We start from the raw sequence: 22769 nt of genomic DNA, 5'->3' as shown, positions 1-22769 counted from the left end.
TTTGTTCCGCACTGGCACACACTCAATCAAGTCCAATTGAATTATCCTCACTTACCTGGCGGGGGAGTTTTCGCTGGACTGCTGGCTTTCTCAATGACGGGGGTTCGTGCGCCTCCCCCGAACACCGTCACCCAGAGGTTGCTGCTGAGAGGGTGGGCCATGATCCGAAAGAGCTCGTTGCTTGAGTGAGTGGCCATGCCGTGAGCAAAGAGGCTGAGGTAAACAGCTGTCAGAATCTCACAGAGCAGCACGGCGAGGCCCGGCTGACTCTCATCACCCGCTGAGCTCAACAGACGGATCATTGAGGCGATACCTGGAGAGTGGCACAGCGAGGGGCCAACGCAGGAGGCAAAGTTAGGAAAGTCAGACTTTTGGAAAAGGAAAGCACAAAGCTTTTATCCGAGTTGGATTTGGTCCTGCATGTGGGTGAAACCACTGGTTTGTGCACTGTTCAATATTACGATATTTCTTCAAATAGCGGGAGTCACTCTAATAAAACACTCAAATATTGAATGGATTTGTCGCCACTTAAGGCAAAGAACTGCCTACAGGCCTCATTTCCCATCAGGAAAAGCAATCACATTTTTTGTACACTTGGGTAATCATCCTGACTTTCTACCGTGGAATCTGTGAGTGTGTTTGGCTTTGGCGATAAAAAGTGCGGTCTGGTCTGGTGAGTGACGTGGATGAGAGTGGAGTCTGTCTGCGTTTTGAATGACTCTGTGGGAGTTGTGGTCATCGCCAGCTCGGGCATTACAATATTTGCAATGCTGGGCTATATTCATCCTTGAGTGAATAACGAATGACAGGTTCGTATAAATGAAAAGCTGACTTCACAAACAGTGAGAGGACTCGATGAAATTGCTACCATTGTTGTGTATTTTCCTCAAAACAGGTTAGGCCTCGTATAATTATCTATATGTTAATCTTGGTTATTACCCGGCCACTGTGCAGGAGAAGTGTTTGGCTGAATGGAGCCATCCGTGCTGGGGACTCTTGCTTGTTGCTTCTGAGAGAGCAAAATGCTCTGATACACCATTCCTGTGAAGTTGTTCATGTGACTGCGGAAGAACCAGCAGAATATGTGAAGAAGTAGGTTTGTTGGGACAAGAAATGCAGGACATATTTTATATCCAAGGTGGTTCGAAAGCCTATTGTGTCATACTAATGTGCAGCATGGTACTTGGGGCTGCAACTAACAATTATTTTAATAATCAATTAGCTGAGTAGTTGATTATTTTTTTCATTTCATTAAAAAAGTTTTATTAAATGTAAATATCTCGACTTTCATGGAGGATGACAGCAATCTGAAAATATTGATTGTTGGGAGGCTGAAATTTAAAGGATTGAGACCATTTTATGTCTAAACGAGGAATCAATATTGCTTATTATTCTGATGATCAATCATTTGCTGCTTAATCGGTTGTTGCACCTCTAATGCTGCTTCAGTTCGGTAATTCAATTTGCAGGGCCTGCTTTTCTGTGTTGCTGCCTGACGATAAAACGGGGTTACGAATCAGACCTAGCAATTCATCAGAGCCAGAACAGGAACAGAGTCTACATGGATGTTATTTGTTCATGTGCCTTCAAGCACTGCCAGTTTTTGGATTCTGCACGAACACTCTATGTCTGTTGGTAAAATTACCCTGATGGTTGACACTGATACTACGTTATCAGCCAGACTCAACTTAACTCAACACAAATGTATTTATAGAGCACTTTCAAACAGACATAAGCAACAGGTGGAGTAGCAGAAATGACAGCCATGAGGAGATACAGTAATTTCATGACACTGTTGAGAACACTTTTAGGTCACAGCAAATGATGCTCCGCAAAATATTTGATGAACTCTCCTCAGTGCTGAAGGAAACCCACCATCACCATATTTGACAGCAGGGGAGGGTGTTTTCAGGATGATGTGAAAATATTTCAAGGAGGAGTTGGGGGAAGAAATATTTTTACAAGGCACTTTTTTTTTGTATTTTAAACTATTTCGAGACATTTCTACGTTGAGCGCTCTCGAATGACAAATATTGGCTCAGTCTCCATGTAAGCTTGACTGGTTGATCCAGCGCATGTAGCAAAAGTACAGTACAGCAGCTTTCTGAGCAATTTGAAAATGTCTTCAAGGGAAGCGTAACTTTGATATAATCTTTAATTTTCCACCATATTTGACTCTGACATAACCCCCTTAATGACACCGGACCCGGTGTGTTTTTTTATTTTTTTTATTTTAGCATTTGCTGTTAGAGTTATTGGGGCAGAATGAATAGAAATAAGGGGCATTGGTCACTGGTAACCATGCATACTAAATAAAGCATGGGGTGATGCACACATGCAGTCAAATCAGACACAACAAATGAGATGAGTTTCTCTCCTGGTTTTATGAATACAGTAGTGTGACTTTCGAGGCTTAAAAATGATGTTGAAAAATGTTCATGGAGCTTTTAAAGATGCCATTTGTCAGTCTTGATTTTAAATTTTAATTAGATTTGTGGCAGATGGAGGAACATTGTTTATTTCCCATGACTATGAAATGTTACCCAATCATGTTGATCACAGTGCAGTCTAATGCTGAACTTAGAACACTGACTTTCTTTGAAATGTTTGACATTTAGGCTTTCATCATTGTGTTTGTGAGTTTCTGTCATGTTTCTTGATGTCTTACAGACAAAATTTTACTTATGCTTGAGCTGGCTGGTACTCTTAATGCTGGAAGCTCAGTGAGCCTGGAGAGATTTTGGAAGAGAGGAGGACGCATTATTATTTAAAGTGCAGCTCAGCAATGTGTACTATGTTCTAAATTTTGTAATTAATTGAGGACGTGTTTTTTTATGTCCCTCATTCTGTCATAGACTTTATACACAGACAACAACTATCTATGGCATGCTCTGAATGCTATTTGGACCTTAAGTGCCTCACTAAATCAGTTGGTCTATTTCTCATTTAACATGGCCTTTATTAAAAAAAAAAAAAAAAAAAAAAAACAATGAAAAAATACTGTCTTCACCTCAGAGGTTAGATGAATCTGCTGTATGTGTTCTCTTAAGCGTGAGTGAATGAGTCGTAAACGGTGTGAATTTTTTTTTAAGGACTGCACGCTTAGTTTTGACCGTATTCTTTCGTGCCTGTGTTGTCGTAGTAACCGTGCACGTGATGACCTTTGTTGTATTTGAGTGTGTAAAACCAGCAGGTTCCCATAAAGCCTCTTTCAGGTGACATTTTTTTTCTTAACACGTTTACCAACATTACTACTCTTCAGACAGAGCTAGAGTATAAGTGCTAATTTTGAGGACTCGGCGAGACCACGAATGAAAATGTGTTTTATTTTAATCAAGGATTCACATTTGAAAGAGATATTTCCCTCAAATGTAACAAGAATTTCAGGTTTATGGTGTCTCACTGGGAAGCACTATGTCAAAGGTGTATAAACAGTTGACAAGAGATGACGAAGAACAGAGTCTGGTGGATATACTGAACGTGTAGGGGGCCATTTTACCTCTGTGTTACCTGCTAAATAAAGTGAGTAAAAAGACATACAAGACTGATTCTTGAGAATACTACAAGTTACAAAATAAAAACTGTGAGCCTTGGTACTAGCCAGACACTGGCGGACTCAATCATTGCCTAAGCAGAGTTCATCAACCTTTTTGCAAATCATCATTAAAGTATCTCCACACACCTGACCTGACCCCTGCTGCACTTGCCTGGAAGTTAAATGTCAGGCTAGTAAAATGGTCTCAGTGTTTCAGTAGTATCGACACATCCTTTTGAATCTGAGTACTGAAACACAGTATTGGTGCATCCTTACATTTGGCAATAAGTAGTTTGGTATGTGCAGTTGAAACTTTAAAATGCCTCTAAGATTTTTTTTCCTCTTTTTTTATTGAAAATTATGCCTCTTAAGTTACCCAAGCTGTGGAAGCATGTCTGACGCTTTACAGTGGCAAAGTTCTTTTCATATGTGACAGGTAAGCATTAAAAGTTGTGAAAAGCATCTGTCATCCCCTTCATTATTACATCTAAACAGCAACCAGTGGCACAAATCTACCGTATGAGTGTTAAAATACCAATAAGTTACTTAAAAGTCCCAGCGTATTTATTAAAGGTTTTTAAATGGTCAGATGAACTTTGGTATAGATTATTTGTTTGTTCATTCCTTCCTATGACAAAAATATTTTCTGAATACAGATGGCAAAAATTTTAGCCTACCTATAGTGTCCGTCACATAGACACTGATATATACAGGCAGACAAGGATGCAGCCAAAGTGTGCATTACATATATCTGAAAAGACAAAACAGAAACAAAAACAGAAAAGGTGTAAACATAAACAATTTCTCTCTCTCTCTCTCTATATATATATAAATATATATATATGAACACACACACACAAGTACAACGTTTCATTTTGAATGTGAGGATTAAATCAATACAGTTATTTGCCAAATTACAAGCCGTTGTATTAAATACAATAATAATAATAATAATAATTACCTCATTGTTAACGATATCTGGATGTGGAGGAGAGTTGAGCGCATTGATGGTCTGGAGGATGTCGTGTGTCAGATTGGTCAGGTAGACAATGGGATTAGCCACCACGGTCTTCACGTTGGCTGTACAAGCCATCAGGAGCGGGAATGAAGTGTGCTGTGAGCATGTCGCCGCAGCTGATGCGCTGCAGTTGTCCTGTTCGAAGATGACACCGCATTAATTACTTAAAAGTAGACCATGTTATTTTCTGAATGAATCGGACAAACAGAATTGTCTGAATTGCATTGAACTGTGAAATATGGGCCTTGAAAACAGTACCCATCAGACAAGACGAGCCATGGAAAGAAAAACACAGGATGTGTTTTTCCTCCTAAATGGAAAAAAAATCTATAAAATGACTTTGTTTACTAGAAGCCCAGACACGATGCTTTGAGGGAAAGAATGGCACAAGCCTATTATATTCCTCTCGCTTGAGTTATCTCAATAATCTGTTCCAGAATTCTTTAACAAAATCTCACCACCCAGACTGCAGCTGCGAAATGTCAGTGTTTCCTCAACAACAAAAGCAGAGAACAACAACGGGACCACCACTGGGATAAAATGCCTGGATTGCCTTGATTGCAAAAATAAAGGAGTTGTGCCTTTGCCTCCATGTTTTGCTCCTGAAATAACGACTGAAACAGTCATAGCGATTCTAAAAAATAGATCTGTGTGTGTGTGTGTTAAGGCACAGTGTCTATGCAACAAGTGTTTTCCATTTGGCCCTAACCAGTCATCTTGCCCTTAAAGACACTATGCGGCAGCAAGAGAAAGCAGTATGTAGTTTGTGGCACGTTTGGAATTCCTAGCACCAGTTTTCAAATGTCTGTAAACTAGAAAACACCTCAAAAGTAAAACAGATTAGGGTTTGAACCATGGTCAATATCAGTGCATTTGTTTTTTTTCTTTGACTTTTTTCACTGATGTCACCATCGAAGTGATGGCAAAGAGGAAAAGTGGAAGTGTCAAAGCGCATCAGGGAATGCATTGTGTTGTCTGGACACCTTTTTTTATTCACCCTCACATTTAAGTTTAATGAATTCACAAAAGCTGCCCCCTCAAAAAGAAAAAAATATTAAACCAAGAATTGGGATAGGGTCCATCTCACCCATGTCCCAAAATAGAATGCTCTTAAGTAAAATTTGCTAAGTGAATGGACATGCACGGCCGGATATAATGCAATGACCTGGTGTGATTCTTGAAGCAGTAAAATGAGCTCCATGCGAACAGATGCCAGTCCTCCACCGTGTGAGCCGTACAAGCTGCAGTAGCTCAGAAACATCCTCAGTAAGGGCTGGTTACTCTTCAGCCAGTGTCTCCTGCTCCTTTGTCTGTCACTGGAAGGGCTTGCAGGCTGGAAACATTGCAGATTCAGTTAAAGACTAATGCTGATGCACTCCTTGTTGTAAATGCTACCAAATGTGAATCTTCTCCAAAGTCTTTTAAGATAATTTGTGGTGGCAACGCTAAAATAAACATTTTAAACTTAGTGGCGAATGAACTCAACAATTGTGTTTGGATATGATCATTTATTCTGGTGACATTGAATCGACTCAAAATGGCGCTTTGCTTACGTTTTAGGTGGGACTGCTAACAAATGGGCAATTAATTAATGATTACAGTTGAAATTAAAAGAGCATGTTCATGCAGTGTGCATACTTTGTTAAGTATGCTCAAAGCGGCACTATGGTGGTGCTTTAAAAAATGTATTCATGAAAATGCAAGTGAGCCAGAAGAAGCAAGACATCCAACACCAACCAGTTCATTTTCCACCAACCCAGCGATATGTGCATCTTCTAGGGTAGACATCTCTGGAAGACATGGCTTGTAACTGCAACATTGTTGGAGAGTCACCACCTGTGAAGGAGAACAGTTGAAGGTCCGGCTGCCAGTTTGCAGAAAAGTTCACATGCAGGGGGATCTTGGTTTACAATGATTCCAACATACGACGTTTCGAGGTGAGCAATTGGAACTAGTTGGCGCAGTGGCTCGTTCCATTACCGCAGTACTCACAGTTTTTCCATTTGACTAACTTCTATTTACGGAATGAAATTTTTTTTTGTAAAAATATTTATTGCACTACTGCGTTAGTAGACTATGATGCATTCTCACGTCGGGTTGCATTGCTGCCATAAGAATGGAACTCAATACAATTACCTCTCTTTCCAGCCACTGGTAGAGCTGGTAACGTAGTTTTCCTCCGTCCAGTTCATACCCTGTTGAAAGTGTTCTCAGCTCATTGGTCAAAATCTTCAAGCAGGCAGTAAACTTGAGCTGTGCGGCAAAGACATCATCAGGAGGGTGGATAAAGTCACCGCCGTCCTCACTGTCCTCGCTGATCACCGCCTCCATTGCAGGCAACATGCTGTCCCGCATGTCGTGGAACACATTGCTGTTGTGTAGAGTTCTACCGCTTTTCCCACTTTCACTTTCCTCCTCATCATCGTTGTCGTCATCTTTGTCATCTTTGTCGCTGTCCCACTTCAACTCCAGTGGCTCATCTGGATGAGTGAGTGATGGCTGGCTCCAGTCAAAACTCAATACTGAATCCGACCGACTATTTGATAAACTGCCACCGCCTGACTCATAGCCATTCAGCGCAGGCTCAGACCAGTCCTGGTCTGATGTTGGCCCGTTCTTACTCCCGGCGCTGAGATCGGGGGACTCCTGTGTGAATTTAGAACTTTTGCGGACTTTGGGCATTTTGGAGAGGACTTCAAGCGCTAGCATTGGGCAGCCTGCTTGCAGGTGAGCATACGCCGCAGTGAAAAAGAGCCTCCTCTCATCCAGGCTAATAGAATCAGCCCTGCGACCCTCGGCAGTCAGGCCGACTTTCGCCTTGTCAGAGGAGCCGAAATGGCGACGGAGGAGGAGCGGGTGGGTACAGAGGAAGGTGTAGAAGTTGAAAACCTCGGCGTTGCTTGAGGATGCGGAACCTGTTATGCACACATGACACGTGAACTTGCCTCTTCTGTCAGTGTCAAAAACATCATTAAGGCATTGGCGTGATACACTGTTCACACTCTTTTCACAAAAGCCGTAAAAGACAAATTATGCTGTAAAACCCCGCAAGGACATCGCATTATTCATGAATTCTTTGAGCTTTTGTCACACCACTGATGTTAAAAGGCACTTTGATAATTTATAAAGGGTGAAGCACAAGATCCTCACCTGGGACCAAGGCAGTTCACAAGTCTGTCTGGTGCAAATCATCCTTTAAAGTACTGTACCCTTCAAAGGTTCAATAACTCAAATGTTTTGGTTTTCAAGATCTAAGTCACATTATGTCACAGTTGGGAAACATCAGAAAGGATTTGTCATCCTAATTTTTCTTTTTGAAGTAGCAGGAGATCACACATCAGACAACATCCCCACAGATTACCACCGATATGTGTTCCCATCAATTTAATTTGCTTGTTTTCTGATTTGATGATGCCCTAATTAGTCAGTCAGCACTCCATCAGAGCTGTTGATTAAATGTATTTGTGAAGTCATTTAACTGAGAAACACGTAGCCAACGTACCGGTATCACTGGACCCTGACTTTGCTTTACTGGGAGTCTGTTCCAGCAGAGTGTCCAAAGCTTTGCTGTAGTCCTCCAGCACCCAGTGGGCCATGCTGCGCAAGAATGGATCCGGGTGCAATGGTATCTGAAATGTGCAAAGTGACTCTTTATTCAAGAAGCAAAGATAGCAGACCTTGCAATATGGGCGTTACGGATTCAGACTTTTTGTTTGCATCTCTCCAGTGTACTTGTCAAACACGCACTGGAGGATCAAAACAACACCTGGTTGCACTCATCAAATGATTCTTTATCTTCCAGTGAAAAACAAGAGCCTTTGAAGCGTGTGACATTGAGCACCGCACCTGCTTATCATGTCCCAGCACATGTCTCTGGAGGATCTTTTTGTAGGTGGATGCGGTCTCAAACTCTGACTCGTATAATCTGGATATCACAAGAGCCAGTTGAAGGTCCTGCAGTTTCTCTAAACACACCTGAGAGAGGAAACACAAGCAAAAGCTCACACTATTCCACGTATAAAATCAAGGTAGGACAGTTTCTGTTGCAAATGCAAAAAATAAAAATGCAACGCTCATTCAAAGGGTAATATGAAATGCTGTTTTTGTACTTGTCCTTACTACGGAGGTGTGGGGTGCATTTCAATGAGACTACCTCTCAGCCAAAGAGACTAAACTAAATCAATGATAGCTCTTTGCCTGGATGAACCTCATTTAAATAAAGCGCTAAGGGAAGTCCAGTTACTCATGCAGATTAAATGATATGACTCATTGCTTCGGGGACTCTGGAAGCAGAGGTAACCTTCATGAATAAAGGTTAAGCAAAGAGCTATGTATCTTTCATCACGAAGTGCAGTCACAAATACACAATACACAAACCGCTTTCTCAATATTCCACACAGCTATTCTATCTTGACAGGTGTAAAGTAGTTTTGCCTTTACTAAACAGAGCTTCAAAGGACAAAAACGTCCCCAAATTCTTGGTTCCATTGTGCGAAAAGCTGCTGAGATATGTAAATATGTTTGCAACTAAGGTTTATCTTGTGGCTGAAGGCACTCAAAGTCAGATTCACAGCTGCACTTCTTTTCAAGTCTATGATCCACTTGCCTCTACTGCATCCTTAAGGGAGCCAGCTAAAAGGAAGAAGGCTGCTGAATGATGAAATCGCTGCTTTCCCAAAAGAGAAAAGGCATTTTTCAGAGCTGCTTTCCTCCATCGGTCTTCACTGAAGTTGTTGCGGAAAAATTCAGTCATCCTGGCATTGTTCTGTGATCTAGAGAGGAGATTCAAAACAGAAAGGCCTGCGTCACTGGTCTTAAATAAGGAATAACATTAGTTTACAGTAACTCTGTAAACAAGTGATGTGCTGCATATGGGTTTCATATGCAAAAATTCTACCTGTACAGCCCCCAGACCAATGCCTTCTTCTTCATTGCCAGGTAAAATATGGCTACATCCAGAGGATCATTACTTCGCTGAAAAGTGGCTTTAGCAACCTGACAAGGCAGACAAACAACACAAGCTCACATCCTTTTACTGTCGACAGTTATATCCACATGAGTTGTACCCGTGTGTGTCATTTCAGTGCATTTTTGTGGATGTGGTTCTAGCTACCTCAGGAGACGACCATTCATTTGCACGCTGATCCGAAGGAGAGCATTGCGGTTGCACTTCAAGTTTACACAAACTGTGGTGCGATTTATGGTTGTGGTATTTGTTTTTAACAGCAATAATCTGAACCAAGACTGCTTTAAAAGGAGGGTCTTGGTGCGCTGGCAAATGATAATTGCCGTTTTCTCATTCTAACATCAAATGAGTTTTGTCCGAGGTGATATTGTATGACTCCTTCTTGTCGCACCACGCCAACCCCAAAATGACATTGCTGAAAATAATATTTTTTATTTTTTTGGGGCCTGCATTATACATGTTTACATGAGCAGAAACGTTTTTTTTTAAACATGAAAACCCTTCATAAATCAAGCCCTTAAACTTTAATAATGGTCCCTGGATATCTTCTCACCTTCTCAATGCATCTGCGAAGCTTGTTGGGACTCCTAAGCCACCAGCCCACACCCATAGAGCGTAGCTCAGGCCAGGTGGGCTCTCCCTGGTGGAGGGCAGGCAGCATGTGAAGCAGCTCCTCTTCAGCTTCAGAGTGGAAAGCCCAGGCATAGTGACACGTCGACAGGCCTGTACAGGAGGAGTGAAGGAACTACTGAGTTGCAACAATCTTATAATGTTTTAGTATAGATGAGCTACACAAATCGTACTTTTTTAAAACCATGGCTACAGAGCCAAGTGCCCTATTCAAGGGTAGCTTTACTGTGTCAGTTAAATGGTGAGGAATGAAGTGTCTACTCCCCATCTCTGAATGAAACTTTTATGTACAAGGTTTACAACAGTGATTTAGTAACTTTAATTTTTAGAGTCCAGATAGTAAAGAGGTAAATAAAGACAATTGAGTGTGTTTGAATCAAAGAGAGTAATTACAAAACGTGTGGGGATGGCAGCTTGTCTCAAAGGTAACATTAAAATTTATTGAAGGGCATTCCGCCGCTTTACCTTGCCGCAGCAGCTGTGCTCGGTGGGCTGGCGGCAGAGAGGTAGAGAGGAAGGTGTGAAGTCTGACAGCAAGCAAAAACTTAAGGCCACAGTCATCCAGTGTCTCGCCACCTGCATAGAAAAGAATCAATAACATATTTCAAAATACTGCCACAGAATGTAGGAGAATGGATTACCCGTCTAAGGCAAGACCATTGATTGGATCTAGCTTGTGCTCTTATTCCGCTGCAGTACCTTTGCTGTGGTCCTGGCTATATTTCAGGTCTGTGCTGGTGGTTGCAATTGTGTCAGCCAGTGCCATGAGAGACATCTGCTCCATGCGAGTTAGGCCTGGTAAACTGGAGTGCAAGAGATGACTGGACAGAATTTGGGCATGCTCTGGACCAAAGTATGTGGGGCTGTACTGGGACAGGTCAATTACCTACAGGCACAAGAAAAGGCAAATGTCAATAAAAAAATTAACATGATCATTTTTATGAATTTTCTTTATCAGAAGCCAACCTTATTCCCAGCTTCTTCTTGCTCATCCTGCCCCAGAGGATCCAAGTCCGCAATGCTGGGCGTGTGAAACAACTCATCGTAAGCATCTGTGTGACCGGATCCATGCCCGCTATCACCGCTTACACTGCCCACTTTTTCTACGTGAAAACAATATTGAAACTCAATTAAGCGAGCCATTCACCTCTTGCCAAAATCCCCTCCAGCCAAGCTGAGAAAACAGATCAATTGCATTACAGCATCATCCAAAAAAAAAAAAAAAAAAAACGAACATTATATGTTCGACTACTATTATCGTGTGGCCCCAATCAACATGATGGAAGTAAAAAACAACAACAAAATGCGGTATTGTTCGCAAAATGTGCTTTGCCATTGATTTGGTTGAACATGAATAAATTCCCACATAATGAATACTGACCAGGTTTTGGAGGTGTCTCCTCATCAGCTGCAAGAAGGGCATAGAGAGGAAGAGGAGGAATAGAGCTGATTTCTGTGTAATCCGGTGTGGAATTCTCATCTTTGCCAAACATCTTCCTTTCCCTGGCCGTGCTCCCTCCTGCACTGATAGTTCGAGAGCGTATCCGTTTCTCTGGGTTGGAGGTGTTGTCTTTAAGAGGCACGATTTCCCCAGCGATGCATTTGACCAGGTGGGAGAGGATGGCTTTGGCACGGTGAACCTTAAGTGATAACCAAAAACTTTAGTTTCCTTTTACAGTCAAAACTAAAACGTGAACCCACCATGTTGCCCTATAGCAGCAATTCCAAGCCACTGTGAAACGACACATGAGCGAGAGATCACCAGGTGGACCGCAGGAAAATTATCCAGTTTCACTTAATTGATCTCATACTTATACACATACATATTTTTGTTAAGTGAATGTACCATTGTGCATTAACTCATTCAGTACCAGCCAATTCTGGACCAAATCTAAAAACGTCTTTGGGAGTGAATGAATTAATCTACTGTATGTCAGTGACATATGGTGACAATAAGAAGAGTTAAAAGAATTTACAATTAACCTGTGTATCCATCATTATGTAAATATTCTGCACATGCATGAACTTTGGGGCATTTTCGTTTGGTAATGTTGCAGAGAGACCTTTCTAATGCAACTGTGAGTCTTGGCTCAATTAAGTTTGGACTGTATGGCCTATTAAAGTCATTTGCCACTCAACAAACATGAAAATCTAGAAATGCAAGGTTATAACGTATTTGACCAAACATACAACTTATACTTTTATTAAACCGTAACATTTTTAATGTGTTTACCAAAGTTGAGGATGGAGATTTTAATATGAAAATGCCCAATATGAGCAATAAAACCAATGCGTTGATGATGCAATGTACTCACTTTTCCTAGATCCATGAGTTCCAGTAATTGTACCGGGTGGTACTGTGGCAGTGTGGGAAAAAGCTGGTGAGCTGCTTCAAAGAGTCCAGAATCTTCCATCTCCAAGGGAAGGTCATAGAACGTTCTCTTGCCGCTGAGCTTCTGAGCCAGGCTCATCATTGACCTTGTGAGGGCTTTTTTAGGAGGGGCTAGTAAAGAAGTGGGAGGCCCAAGAGTGAGCCCGTCTTCTTGGCTTTGTCTCACGGCTGAGACAATGGAGGACACACTGCTGCAGATGTCTGTGTCCTGGGGAATGGCAGCATTGGGCTTGGGAGGTGCTGGGGGCTGCCATTGGGAGTAGACGTGCATCTCACAGTCCATACCTACTACCAAGATACCATCACGCACCCAGGAGAGGGAGACTGGGATGGGCGGTGAGCCTTCAACAGAAGAGACGAGGTCAACAGATCGAAGCAGAACTAGGCGGGACAAGCTTTGATCTCGGCTGCCATCGGATGTCAGGCAAAGTTCAGGAGGCTTTCCAGACAGACGTCCAAACATGTAAATCTTTGTACCTATGCCGACAGTCAAAACATGTGACCCATCCTCTTGGGACACCCAGTCCAAGTGAACCAAACTCTTATGAGTAGAACCAAGGCAGTGCTCATTGGGCAAAGTCAAGTCTATGTTGCCACATGGAGATGTGGTGCTGTTAGGATCTGCTTTATCCAAGACAATAGTTTGTTCTAGAATCCATTGTGAACCACCTGTAGATTCACACTGGAAGATGGCAATGTAGACCAGCTGGTCTCTGGCGCTTGCTAAGGAAAGGGCCGGATACACATTTGGGCTGTGCTGCACAGTCACGGTAGGAGTGACGTGATGGCTTATGTTGTTGCGGTACAAATAAGGTGAAGAAGCCAGCGTAGGAGGGACAGTCATCAGCGTGTGAGAGCTTAGCTGAGGTGTCAAGTTCAGAGGTGTGTCTGGCGTCGTCTGCCTGTAGGCGACTGCCATTCGTCCGGCGTGACAGCAGCTGACCTGAACGGGACGACCTGGGACGCTCACGGCACTGCAGTTTGGAAGCCTATCTTCCACAAGAAGAGGCCACTCCTCCCACTGATACACCAGCTTGGCATTACCGCAAGTCTCGGATGTCGTGGCGTTACACCTCCAGAAGCGCACCTTTCCGTCAGAACAGGAAGTCGCAATGAGGTATGGCACACGGCCAGCTGGCAGGGAACACGAAGCACTGAGATGACCTAACGAGAGAGACAAGACAATAAGTTCAATCAGCCATGTAGCAATCTTAACTGAACCCTGCAGCGAAAAGCCACAAAACGAGAGCAAACCTCCACGCTCAAAATGGTTCATAAAGGGCCATCATTAAACTGTACGAATACCACAAAGAACCAAACCAACAGGTTTTATATTAATTTCAAACATCCATCTTAAAAATAAACTGCTTAAAAAGGATTTGACATAATTAAAAAAAATACAGGTAAAAAAACAAAAAATTAAAAATCAACCCAAGTGAGCGTGTACATGGAAAAGACTCAACAAACCAGGCTCAACTCAGCTCCTCTCTGACATATGAAGTTCGTCTCTCATTCGCGATATAACGAAATCACAGCATACTTCCTTGGACGAACAACTGTACTACTTCCCTATTCATATAGGGCTTTGGTGCCATCTTGTGGCACTTTTGGGGTATTTCATAAATACTCAATAATTGAGTTTTTCAGCAAATGACAGTTTAGAGAATGTTAATATTTGAATTTGTGAATAGTGAAGCGCAGATATGTGCTCTGCTGTGAGTGCACAATGAATTTGGCTTTACAAGTATGCATTCGCTCACCTGCTGAGGGTGTAACGCTGATGGCCTCTACCCCGGCTGGTAGAGGCAATTCTTGGCTGTACAGACGCTGGGTCGTGAGGCCGAGGCGACATGCACTCTGCAGATTGGATGTGCAGGGTTTACTCTTCTGAATTATTGGCGAACTGAAGGGATCAAAGTTAAACGGAGAGTGGCCGTTTGAAGCAGCTGTGGGGGTGTCTCGTGGGGAGAAAGTCTCATCTGCTGGTGCGAAAACAATAAAAAGTCAAACTAACTTTGTGATCAAACCTTTCTCAGACATACAGCACACTTGTCTGAATCTATTAAAGGGCGCAAACCAAAATACAGGGTGCCCCAAAAAATGTAACATAATTTGACTTATAAATGTCTAAATGTCCTCGGCAAAATATCAACTTCATGTTCAAACTCATGCAGGTTTATAACCTAGTTCACAAAGCTTCACGGAGGGTCAATTTTCGCACTGCCTGACATGATGCACGCTTTCCTTTCAGCCTTCCTCTTTGAAGTTGCTGTGCCATCTCTAAACCTGCATTCCAATACCGCTGTGTATTTTTATTTAATATCCTCACAAGTGTAATCCTGCAAACTCTTGTTTGACGGTATGCAAGTATATTCTAACCCCAAAAAATCATTTTCGTTGCCATTAAATAACCTTCTGTACTGTAAAAAAAAAAAGAAAAAGTCAAAATTAAATGTAACAAATTTGGAATAATATTATGAGATTATGAAATTACCGGTATGTGCAATTGTTTGGAATCCCCTGTGCATAAATTCAAACCGTAACAATATATGTAATACAGTAGATTATTTTACTTTATAGTTTCCCAAAACTGGTCCTGATTAACAGAGGTGTAAAGTAAATAAAAATGGAAAAATGTAATTATCCAGATGTAATTATACATATTTTTCCAGTATTGTCAGTATTTCTGACTGAAGTACGGGGTTTGTTTTGATCACAAATATGGGTTCCTTGTAAAACAGGATGACAGCAAAAGCTTAAAACCTATTGAAACATATGCCAAAGAAGAGTCTGGATAAAAGTAGACAGCACACACCCATGGTGACAGGTTTTGCCGCGAGATGAAGATGCCACATCTGTAGGAGGGACTGGCCACTTGGGGTTAATTCAACAACTACAAGAAAAAAACTTGCAGCGAAGGTGGGCTTGTTCTGGGCTGCGGGGAGTACAGAGAATATTAATACACTGCATCCAGAGATAAGGACCTGCTGTTAAAAAAAATATCCCTGTGATATCTAAATTTTTATTCATACCAGAGCAATGCGATGAATCTGTCATTTCCTGTGAACTGTCAGGTGTCCCACTGCCGAGTATCAGATCCTCTTCAAAAACATGCAGGAGCTGTGTCTCCTTTCCCTGCTGGAGAGGACAAAAGCAGCCATTTTAACACAGACACTTGATGTCAGGCTTCATCTGCTGTGCAGCAGATCTACACTGACACATAATGTGTTTTTGTCACATACACATAAATACAAAGAGGCTTCAGAATACTTAGGGCATTTTGTTGTTGTTTTTCTTCATGGTTGACCTTTCGCAGGGAATCAAAGTTTACTACTGATTGTCTGATGCCACAAAATAGACTGGCAAATCAAAACGTCTATTTTTGCACAAAGACCTTTGCAATAACATGAATATCTGTCAACTTAACTCTTATGCGGTAACTTTTTTCATTCCTATGTGTAAAACTTATTTTGTTCCTTTACTCTAATCATAATACTCTTCCCCAAAATGCAACAATGTATACTTACAAAGTCAGTCACAGCGTCCAGCTCAATGATACAACCTGGTTTCGCAGTCGACTGCTGACTGACGATGTTGAACACCTCGCCAACATATTTCTGAAGTAAAGTGGACACAAATGAAGCGGCAAGAATTCCCAACACCAACAATAAAGCATCTCAATGTTGCTGTGGTGCGGTCCAATGGGAGACATACTGTAGATCAGATTTGTGTACTTGAAATTGCGTTAGTGATGTTGACGAGACTCTGTGGAGTATGAAGTGGGAATGGTAGCAAACTTACTGATATCTCAGGATTGGAGAGCTCGCTGAGGAGTTTCTTGGCTTCAATAACGGCCTGATAAAGCCTGAGTGAGTGGCCGTCACTTGCGACGAAGCAGGCGCTGGGAGAGTTACAGTAAGCGCCTGGCAGCAGAGAGAGTATTACATGTCTTTATTTGAAATGGCATCTTTCACAGCTGCCATCATCTTCCAATGGAAGGTGCAGAGTGTATCATTCAGATCCTCTGCAGGGCATGGAAGGCCAAAAGTAAGGTCATGGATGTACTTTTCCGTATGATTTGATGGCATTTCAACTATGACTGAGGCTGGGGGGTAAAATCTCAGTCCTTCCAAATTATTTTTTTTATTTTAACAGATGTCAATGGGCTGTTAGCCTCAATGCCCTGGTACCATTATGTATTTGCTAAATGTATGCTTTAAAAAAAATCAATGCAGTTACTATAAGTTTCAGCATATAAAAATAACATGAGCAAATGGCATCAACTGGGTGGAATAGCTTATGCATCAAAGGCAAGTAAAGGTACATTTAGGTACTCGGCAGTGAAAAAAGTATGGTAAAAGTACTGCGGACTAATCCTGAACAAATCCAAAAAATGAAATAAAAATGGCCATACCTAAACAGCTGCAGGGGATGAGTGTGGGCAACCAGGCTACATTAGCAAAAGCTGAGGCATGAAGAGAATTTATCCGAGCCAACTCAGACACTCCGCCGGACAAGGACAGCGGCCCCACTGGGTCGACCCTCCACAAAATCAGCTCACTGTAGATTGCATTTGGATCCTGCGAAACGCTGCCCAAGGACAACCGGCTGGGCCGTGAGCCGTGGCAACCAGAGAAGACCTCTGGCGGGGCGAGGATGTTGTCCACCTCAGGGGTCCTCAATGCATTGTGGTGTGAGGTGGTGAGGAGCAGAGGCAGCAGAGAGTGGCAGGCCAGGTCGTTTAGGTGGAACCGGTGGCCGCAGTACCTTGACTTGTGAGACACGCTGAGCACCGTGGAGAAAGCAGAGTCTTCCGCAAAACTCACACCCCACTGGTTGAGGGAGCCGTCATCATGCTTGGATATCATAAGCACGTTGGGGGTGAAAATGCTCAACCGAAGACTGCTGCATGGTGCCACTTTCACTTGACAGCCATAACTAATAAGTGCAGATTTGGTTTGGGGCAACGTGTTCCCAGGTGGTCGTTGTCTCCCATGTTGGATGGCCAAATCTACATTCTTGTTGCAAGCATACATGACCACACTGTGACTGAGAGAGATGGCATCCCCTGCAGGAAAAGCCACAGGGATACGGGACACAAACGACACCTGGGAGAAAGACAACGACAACATATTACCAAATAAAACTTGTGACTCGGTTAGCACTGACAGCAGCTTTGTCATATTTATGATAATAGCAAAGCCGACCGAAAGTCCTAACGACATTATTTCTGAATTCTTGAATGAAAAATTAATCAAAAGAAGTGAATGGTAATGTTATGAAGACTGAAAAGAGATGACTTTCTTAAACAAAATGACTAGTAGTGTGCACCAAAATAATATCTAAGAATTAAAAGTTGGCATTCAGAATGGCATCTTTGTTGCAATAAATTGCATATAAATTGAAGATATGCACATTTCACATCTAACTCAAATGCATCAAGGGTATTTGATGTGACTCATGTAATTAGGAATGCAATCATCTGAATGTGTGGATTAAAAACTATGAGAAGAGTGGTGCTATTTTAGATGTCAGCTCATTTAACACCTTGATTGAGGGGACTATTTTTATGGGCTACAGAATTGATTCGCAATGAATTAAAAGGTGATTGAATGTGTCAGTTTGCAATACGAGCGTGAACATGGCTGGAATGCTAATGCGGCCTGGCAAGTACCTGAGCTTGGCGAAACATTCGGGGATGATATTCATCCAGCCAATCCACATTCCAGACCAACAGGGAGCCGTCTGTTGGATGGATGCTGAACAGCATGTCTGCCCCTTTGTTCCACTCGTCCAAAAGCACATCCACTTGGTGCTCCACTGCTGCCAGGGGGAGCTCTGCGACATCGGGTCCTTGAGGGCCACTTGGTCTGCTGGTCACTTCATCTTCAGAGTTATCCTCATTATTGGAATCTGGAGGATGGATGAAGACCAAACACAACACAAAAGAAAAAGCAGACCAACAATTTTAAATCGAGTATGACAAGCTTTCAGATGTATGCTGCTTTAAATGGAGTTTCGTAATATAGGTTTGTTGTACCTTCCTGAGGGCAATCGTTTTGTTGCTCCAGGCTGCTGCGAAACTGCTGCAGGAAGACTTCCATAGCTAACGTGAAGTGAAGCTCTTTGTTGTTTAGCCAGTGAACGGTGAAAAGACCTCCGGGTTCCGCATCCTCCCCAGCACTCAGGGATGATATGGAGGGGAGCAGTGGAATGTCTGCATTTGAGGAAAATGTTAATATAGTATAAAGAAGGGGGAAAAAATCTGTCATACAGAAAAAACAACAACTTTCAGAAGTGTTCAGTATAATTTGAAGACTACTCAAGGATAATACAAGCATCACTTTCAGGTCATGAAAACCTATTCTACTACCAAGTTGCTCCCCGCCCAAAAAATAAAATAAAATAAATTACTTCAAGCCACAATTTACATTCCACAAAGGAAAATCAGAGAGACCCCAATCTCATCTTACTTATACATCTTTTAATATAATATATAAAAAAAATAATGGCCCAACAAGAGAGTGGCCAGATTCAGCTTGTGACGTGGATGTGACGAGTCCAACCTGTTGCAGGGTTGATGCTGGCCGCTATGTGAAAGTGACAGAGCGCGTTGGCGTGGGAAAGGTTGCTGCTGCTCTTCTTGTGGCTGTTGTGTCGGCTTTGGTTGTGGGACAGGCCGCCAGTGTGTGAGGGCTGTGGTGCATCCGGATAAAAATGAGGCTGAAAAACAAAAAGAAATCATTGGAACGAGTCCGAATATTTAAAAACCGTTAAGTTGTGAACAAGTAATTAATAATTAAAAGAGGTATGAATCAACAGGATTTCATCTTGCCTCTTGTCAAGACGGACACGTTAAACCTTTAGAGATAATGTAAATAATAAATAGACTATTAAGAATAAAATTGATAATGTTATCAAGCCATTCAAATAATTTCACACTGAGAATCTTCTGGTAAAGATCTGAGTGCAAGTGAATTGATTATTAGTTTAAGAAAACATGAAATACTCCCGAGTTGAAGGATCACATACTGTGGTGGCAGTAAATAAAGTTGTCAAACAAACTTTTTCTACTTTTGCCTTGCAAGCTATCTAAGATCGTTCACTTCACTGGAGAAGAAGTTACATCGATGCCTGGATCTATCTGCCGGTTCAAATTTTAATGACTAATTTCACAGACGTATGCTCAAAGACAGTGCTCAAGGCAAAGTCGAGGACTGTGCAGATCTCTCTCTCTCTCTCATATACTGTATAAATTCATGTCATATTCCATATTATTTAAAAAATACATCACTGTCCGAGGCAACAGTAGATGTGAATGCTTTCATAGTCTGAAAGAACTACTATTTCATAGAAATCCCATATTGCAGGTTGTTCAGCATGGGTTTAAAATACTTTTTTCCCCTCCAATTACAAGGGGTGTCAATTATACGCAGATGTTTCAGCGAGCCGGCCCAGTCCCCACCTGGGGGGTCTCCTGTATTTCACTTTTGTGAATCTAATAATATACAAGCCTCCCTTTGGAATTCAACTACTAAAATAAAATTATTTTCCCAATATATTAACATTTATCGAGATCAATCAGTATTCCTGAATGAAACTGCTGTTTAAAATTAAATAAAGAGTGAAAACAGCAGAAAAATAGCAACAACCAAAACACACTGGCAGTAACTAATAATGCGCATAGGTGTCGAATTGAGTGAGTTGATTATTTGGGGCCTAGCATCTATGGGGTCACCAACCTATTTAAAGCTCAAAGCTAATTCTTGGGTATTGACTAATATTAAGGGCTACAAGTAGGGAACAGATGAGTACCAACATGAAACACTTTATTTCAAAAAATCTCAACCAATGTTCACCTTTTCAAATGATCACTTCTACAGCACTCCTAGGAAATCACAATGTTCCATCAATAGTTTGTTATTTTTAGAACAAGCCAGCGGGCGACTAAATTGTGCCTGCGGACACCATTTTGGTGGCCCCCTGTGAAGGACAACTGCTATTTGTAGAAATATGATCGCCTGAACACCTTAATATTGTTGCTTACTTCCTGGAGTGCTCCTGCTTGTGATCTCCCATTGCAAATCCTGGAAGAGCTTGCAGATCTCAGAACGTCGCTTTGTTGGTGACCAAGGTGGCCCGACAGGAGGCTGTCCCCCGGCAACAGTGTCTCGGCCCAGAGCCGACACACACTGTCCTTACAGCTGGTGAGCAGGACATTACACACTGAACCGCTGTCAGGAGAAAAGAAAGGTCAAGTCATGAAAAAAGGCCCGTAGGGTAAAGGTCAAGTGCTTCTCAGGAGAAGACAATTCAATCATACAGTATCGGAGTTCGGTTAACATCGACACATTTTCAATAATGCTTGTCCTCATTCGGGGTTACACCTCCGGACAATTAAGAGTTCTCAATAAATCTAACGGATTATTTTGGATTATGCGAGAAAGTCAATCGAATGTGATCTTCATAGTTAAATATCAGCAAAACGGTGGATAGTTTCATTTAATTATTTCATTTCAGTCTATATAATTTTAGTCTTCTTATACAGCGATTGACCCCTTGACATTTGTTGAAGTACATTCACATTTTTTGTTAAAACTTGTATGTACACACACACACAACAAGTACGGTTATGCCGATCACAGAAGAAAAGCCTCCCTCTCTTTTATATGTTGACCTTGAAACCCTCACAAGCCAAGCTCATGTAATATCCTAATAATGATGTAAAATTCATAGCATTTCATAACAGTGGAGTCATCTCCCTGAAATGCTCAGGGCTGAAGATAATCAAGCCTAACCAACACACCCGCGTCATGTGCTTGTTGTGTTTGGTTTGTTCCTGCTATATCTGCATCTCTAAACAGCTGAGTGAGGCCCAGGTTACTGTTGTCAAGGCTAACTGGCTGTTGGCCACTGGCACGACATAGCTGGCAAAGGCCACTGCAAATCCTCCCTTTGGACCAAAGGTTGGGCCCTCAATTGTTGGTTTGCAACAGAAGGAGAAGTGACTCGATTCAAGTGTTAGGTTTGTTCAGTAGCACTCAATTTTCTCATGAGCAAATTGTGTGCAATGAATTAAATTAATTGTTTACTGTCACATCCAGGAATGTTGCCTATGGCAGAGTGCTTCAGCACTCAAAAGAGGAAATGACAAATACTCTGCTCGGGGGATGTACGGGGCTCTTCAGGGAGTCAATACATGATTTGGACATAAAAATGAGAACACTAGATACAGTATTTATGTATCAAATTTCAGTCCGTTTCGCCATCAACGTCAAAATGGACCGCCGCAGGTACGCTTCAAGTTACAAAGGGATCCGGGTTTTCTAAGTCGCCATATGCGACGCACAAAAAAAAAAGCTAAACACACAGTACGTCCAGTAAAACTGGCTTTAAACAAGATCGGTGTTGTTTCAGCCAGAGCTACATTGCGAAATATAAACAGGCTTGTGTTGAATTGTGGAGGTTTCCATTATACGTGCATAATCACAAAAAGAGAATTGTCAAAAAAGCCATCTCTGTAGTTTGCTGACCGTGGCATGTACTTGCTGGTCTTCCTCCAGGAAAAGCCAATAACAGAACGCGGATGGGCCAGGTACACAAAGGAAAAGGCTATCTCTGCCTGGGAGTTGACGTTGGATTCTGAAGGTGTGAAAAGTATGACACTTCCAGACTTCCACTTATTAGTGCTGTACCACACCTTCACAAGGCAGTCATTCTGGAGAAAAAAAAAGACGAATACAGGACCTATGTTGGTTTTAATTCAAGAACAATATCAATTCAACCACAATCAATTTCTGACTAATCATAAATAAAATCAGGGGAAATCTCATTCACCTGGCCAGCCGTAGCAAAGAATTCTCCATCCGGAGAAAACTTCATTAAACTGACTGGAGAGGCCGTCCTGTTGACAAAGTTACAGTTTGAAATGCCTGAAAAAAATGCTAAATATGAATTTAGCACAGTATATTCCATGTAACCCCGAGCAGAAATTGCAGTATTAGTGCTGAACGCATTTTATTCATTCATTATTAAGGAAACAGCGCCATAGAAACAACATAATTAAACGTCATCCGTGACTTACTTGCTTTGCCAGATACACTTCCAAGCACAGTGACAGTCTCTTATTTCTGCCCGCTGTCCTCCTTCAGCATCATCATCAAAATGAGACCACAACTGCAGGCAAGTGGAGCCTGTTAAAAGCATGCTCCCTGCACAGATAAAAGAG

At 42.0% G+C, this 22769-nt stretch overlaps 1 protein-coding gene across 2 annotated transcripts in view; it reads right to left on the bottom strand.

Moving 5' to 3' along the window:
• Positions 1-22769, bottom strand: part of LOC127602155 (dmX-like protein 1) — a 39974-nt gene that overhangs the window by 10304 nt on the left and 6901 nt on the right. For both annotated transcript variants that reach the window (XM_052068062.1, XM_052068063.1), the window contains exons 6-35: positions 22626-22752; positions 22379-22445; positions 22075-22259; positions 20589-20775; positions 19108-19264; positions 18582-18758; positions 18216-18454; positions 16956-17649; positions 16343-16464; positions 16069-16158; positions 15574-15679; positions 15357-15476; positions 14302-14523; positions 12465-13705; positions 11531-11789; positions 11116-11252; positions 10849-11035; positions 10615-10725; positions 10073-10242; positions 9451-9548; positions 9160-9325; positions 8400-8528; positions 8056-8182; positions 6690-7468; positions 6291-6389; positions 5719-5886; positions 4497-4688; positions 4213-4286; positions 940-1061; positions 56-313 (exon numbers count right to left, since the gene is read on the bottom strand). In XM_052068062.1, coding sequence (XP_051924022.1) covers positions 56-313; positions 940-1061; positions 4213-4286; positions 4497-4688; positions 5719-5886; positions 6291-6389; positions 6690-7468; positions 8056-8182; positions 8400-8528; positions 9160-9325; positions 9451-9548; positions 10073-10242; positions 10615-10725; positions 10849-11035; positions 11116-11252; positions 11531-11789; positions 12465-13705; positions 14302-14523; positions 15357-15476; positions 15574-15679; positions 16069-16158; positions 16343-16464; positions 16956-17649; positions 18216-18454; positions 18582-18758; positions 19108-19264; positions 20589-20775; positions 22075-22259; positions 22379-22445; positions 22626-22752 — 6810 coding nt within the window. The remainder of the gene's footprint in view (positions 1-55; positions 314-939; positions 1062-4212; positions 4287-4496; positions 4689-5718; positions 5887-6290; positions 6390-6689; positions 7469-8055; positions 8183-8399; positions 8529-9159; positions 9326-9450; positions 9549-10072; positions 10243-10614; positions 10726-10848; positions 11036-11115; positions 11253-11530; positions 11790-12464; positions 13706-14301; positions 14524-15356; positions 15477-15573; positions 15680-16068; positions 16159-16342; positions 16465-16955; positions 17650-18215; positions 18455-18581; positions 18759-19107; positions 19265-20588; positions 20776-22074; positions 22260-22378; positions 22446-22625; positions 22753-22769) is intronic.

This window comes from Hippocampus zosterae, chromosome 6, assembly GCF_025434085.1.
Source record: "Hippocampus zosterae strain Florida chromosome 6, ASM2543408v3, whole genome shotgun sequence".
Classification (NCBI taxonomy): Eukaryota; Metazoa; Chordata; class Actinopteri; order Syngnathiformes; family Syngnathidae; genus Hippocampus; species Hippocampus zosterae.
The sequence above is the reverse complement of the archived record's forward strand: the minus strand, read 5'-3'. Positions and strand labels throughout refer to the sequence as shown.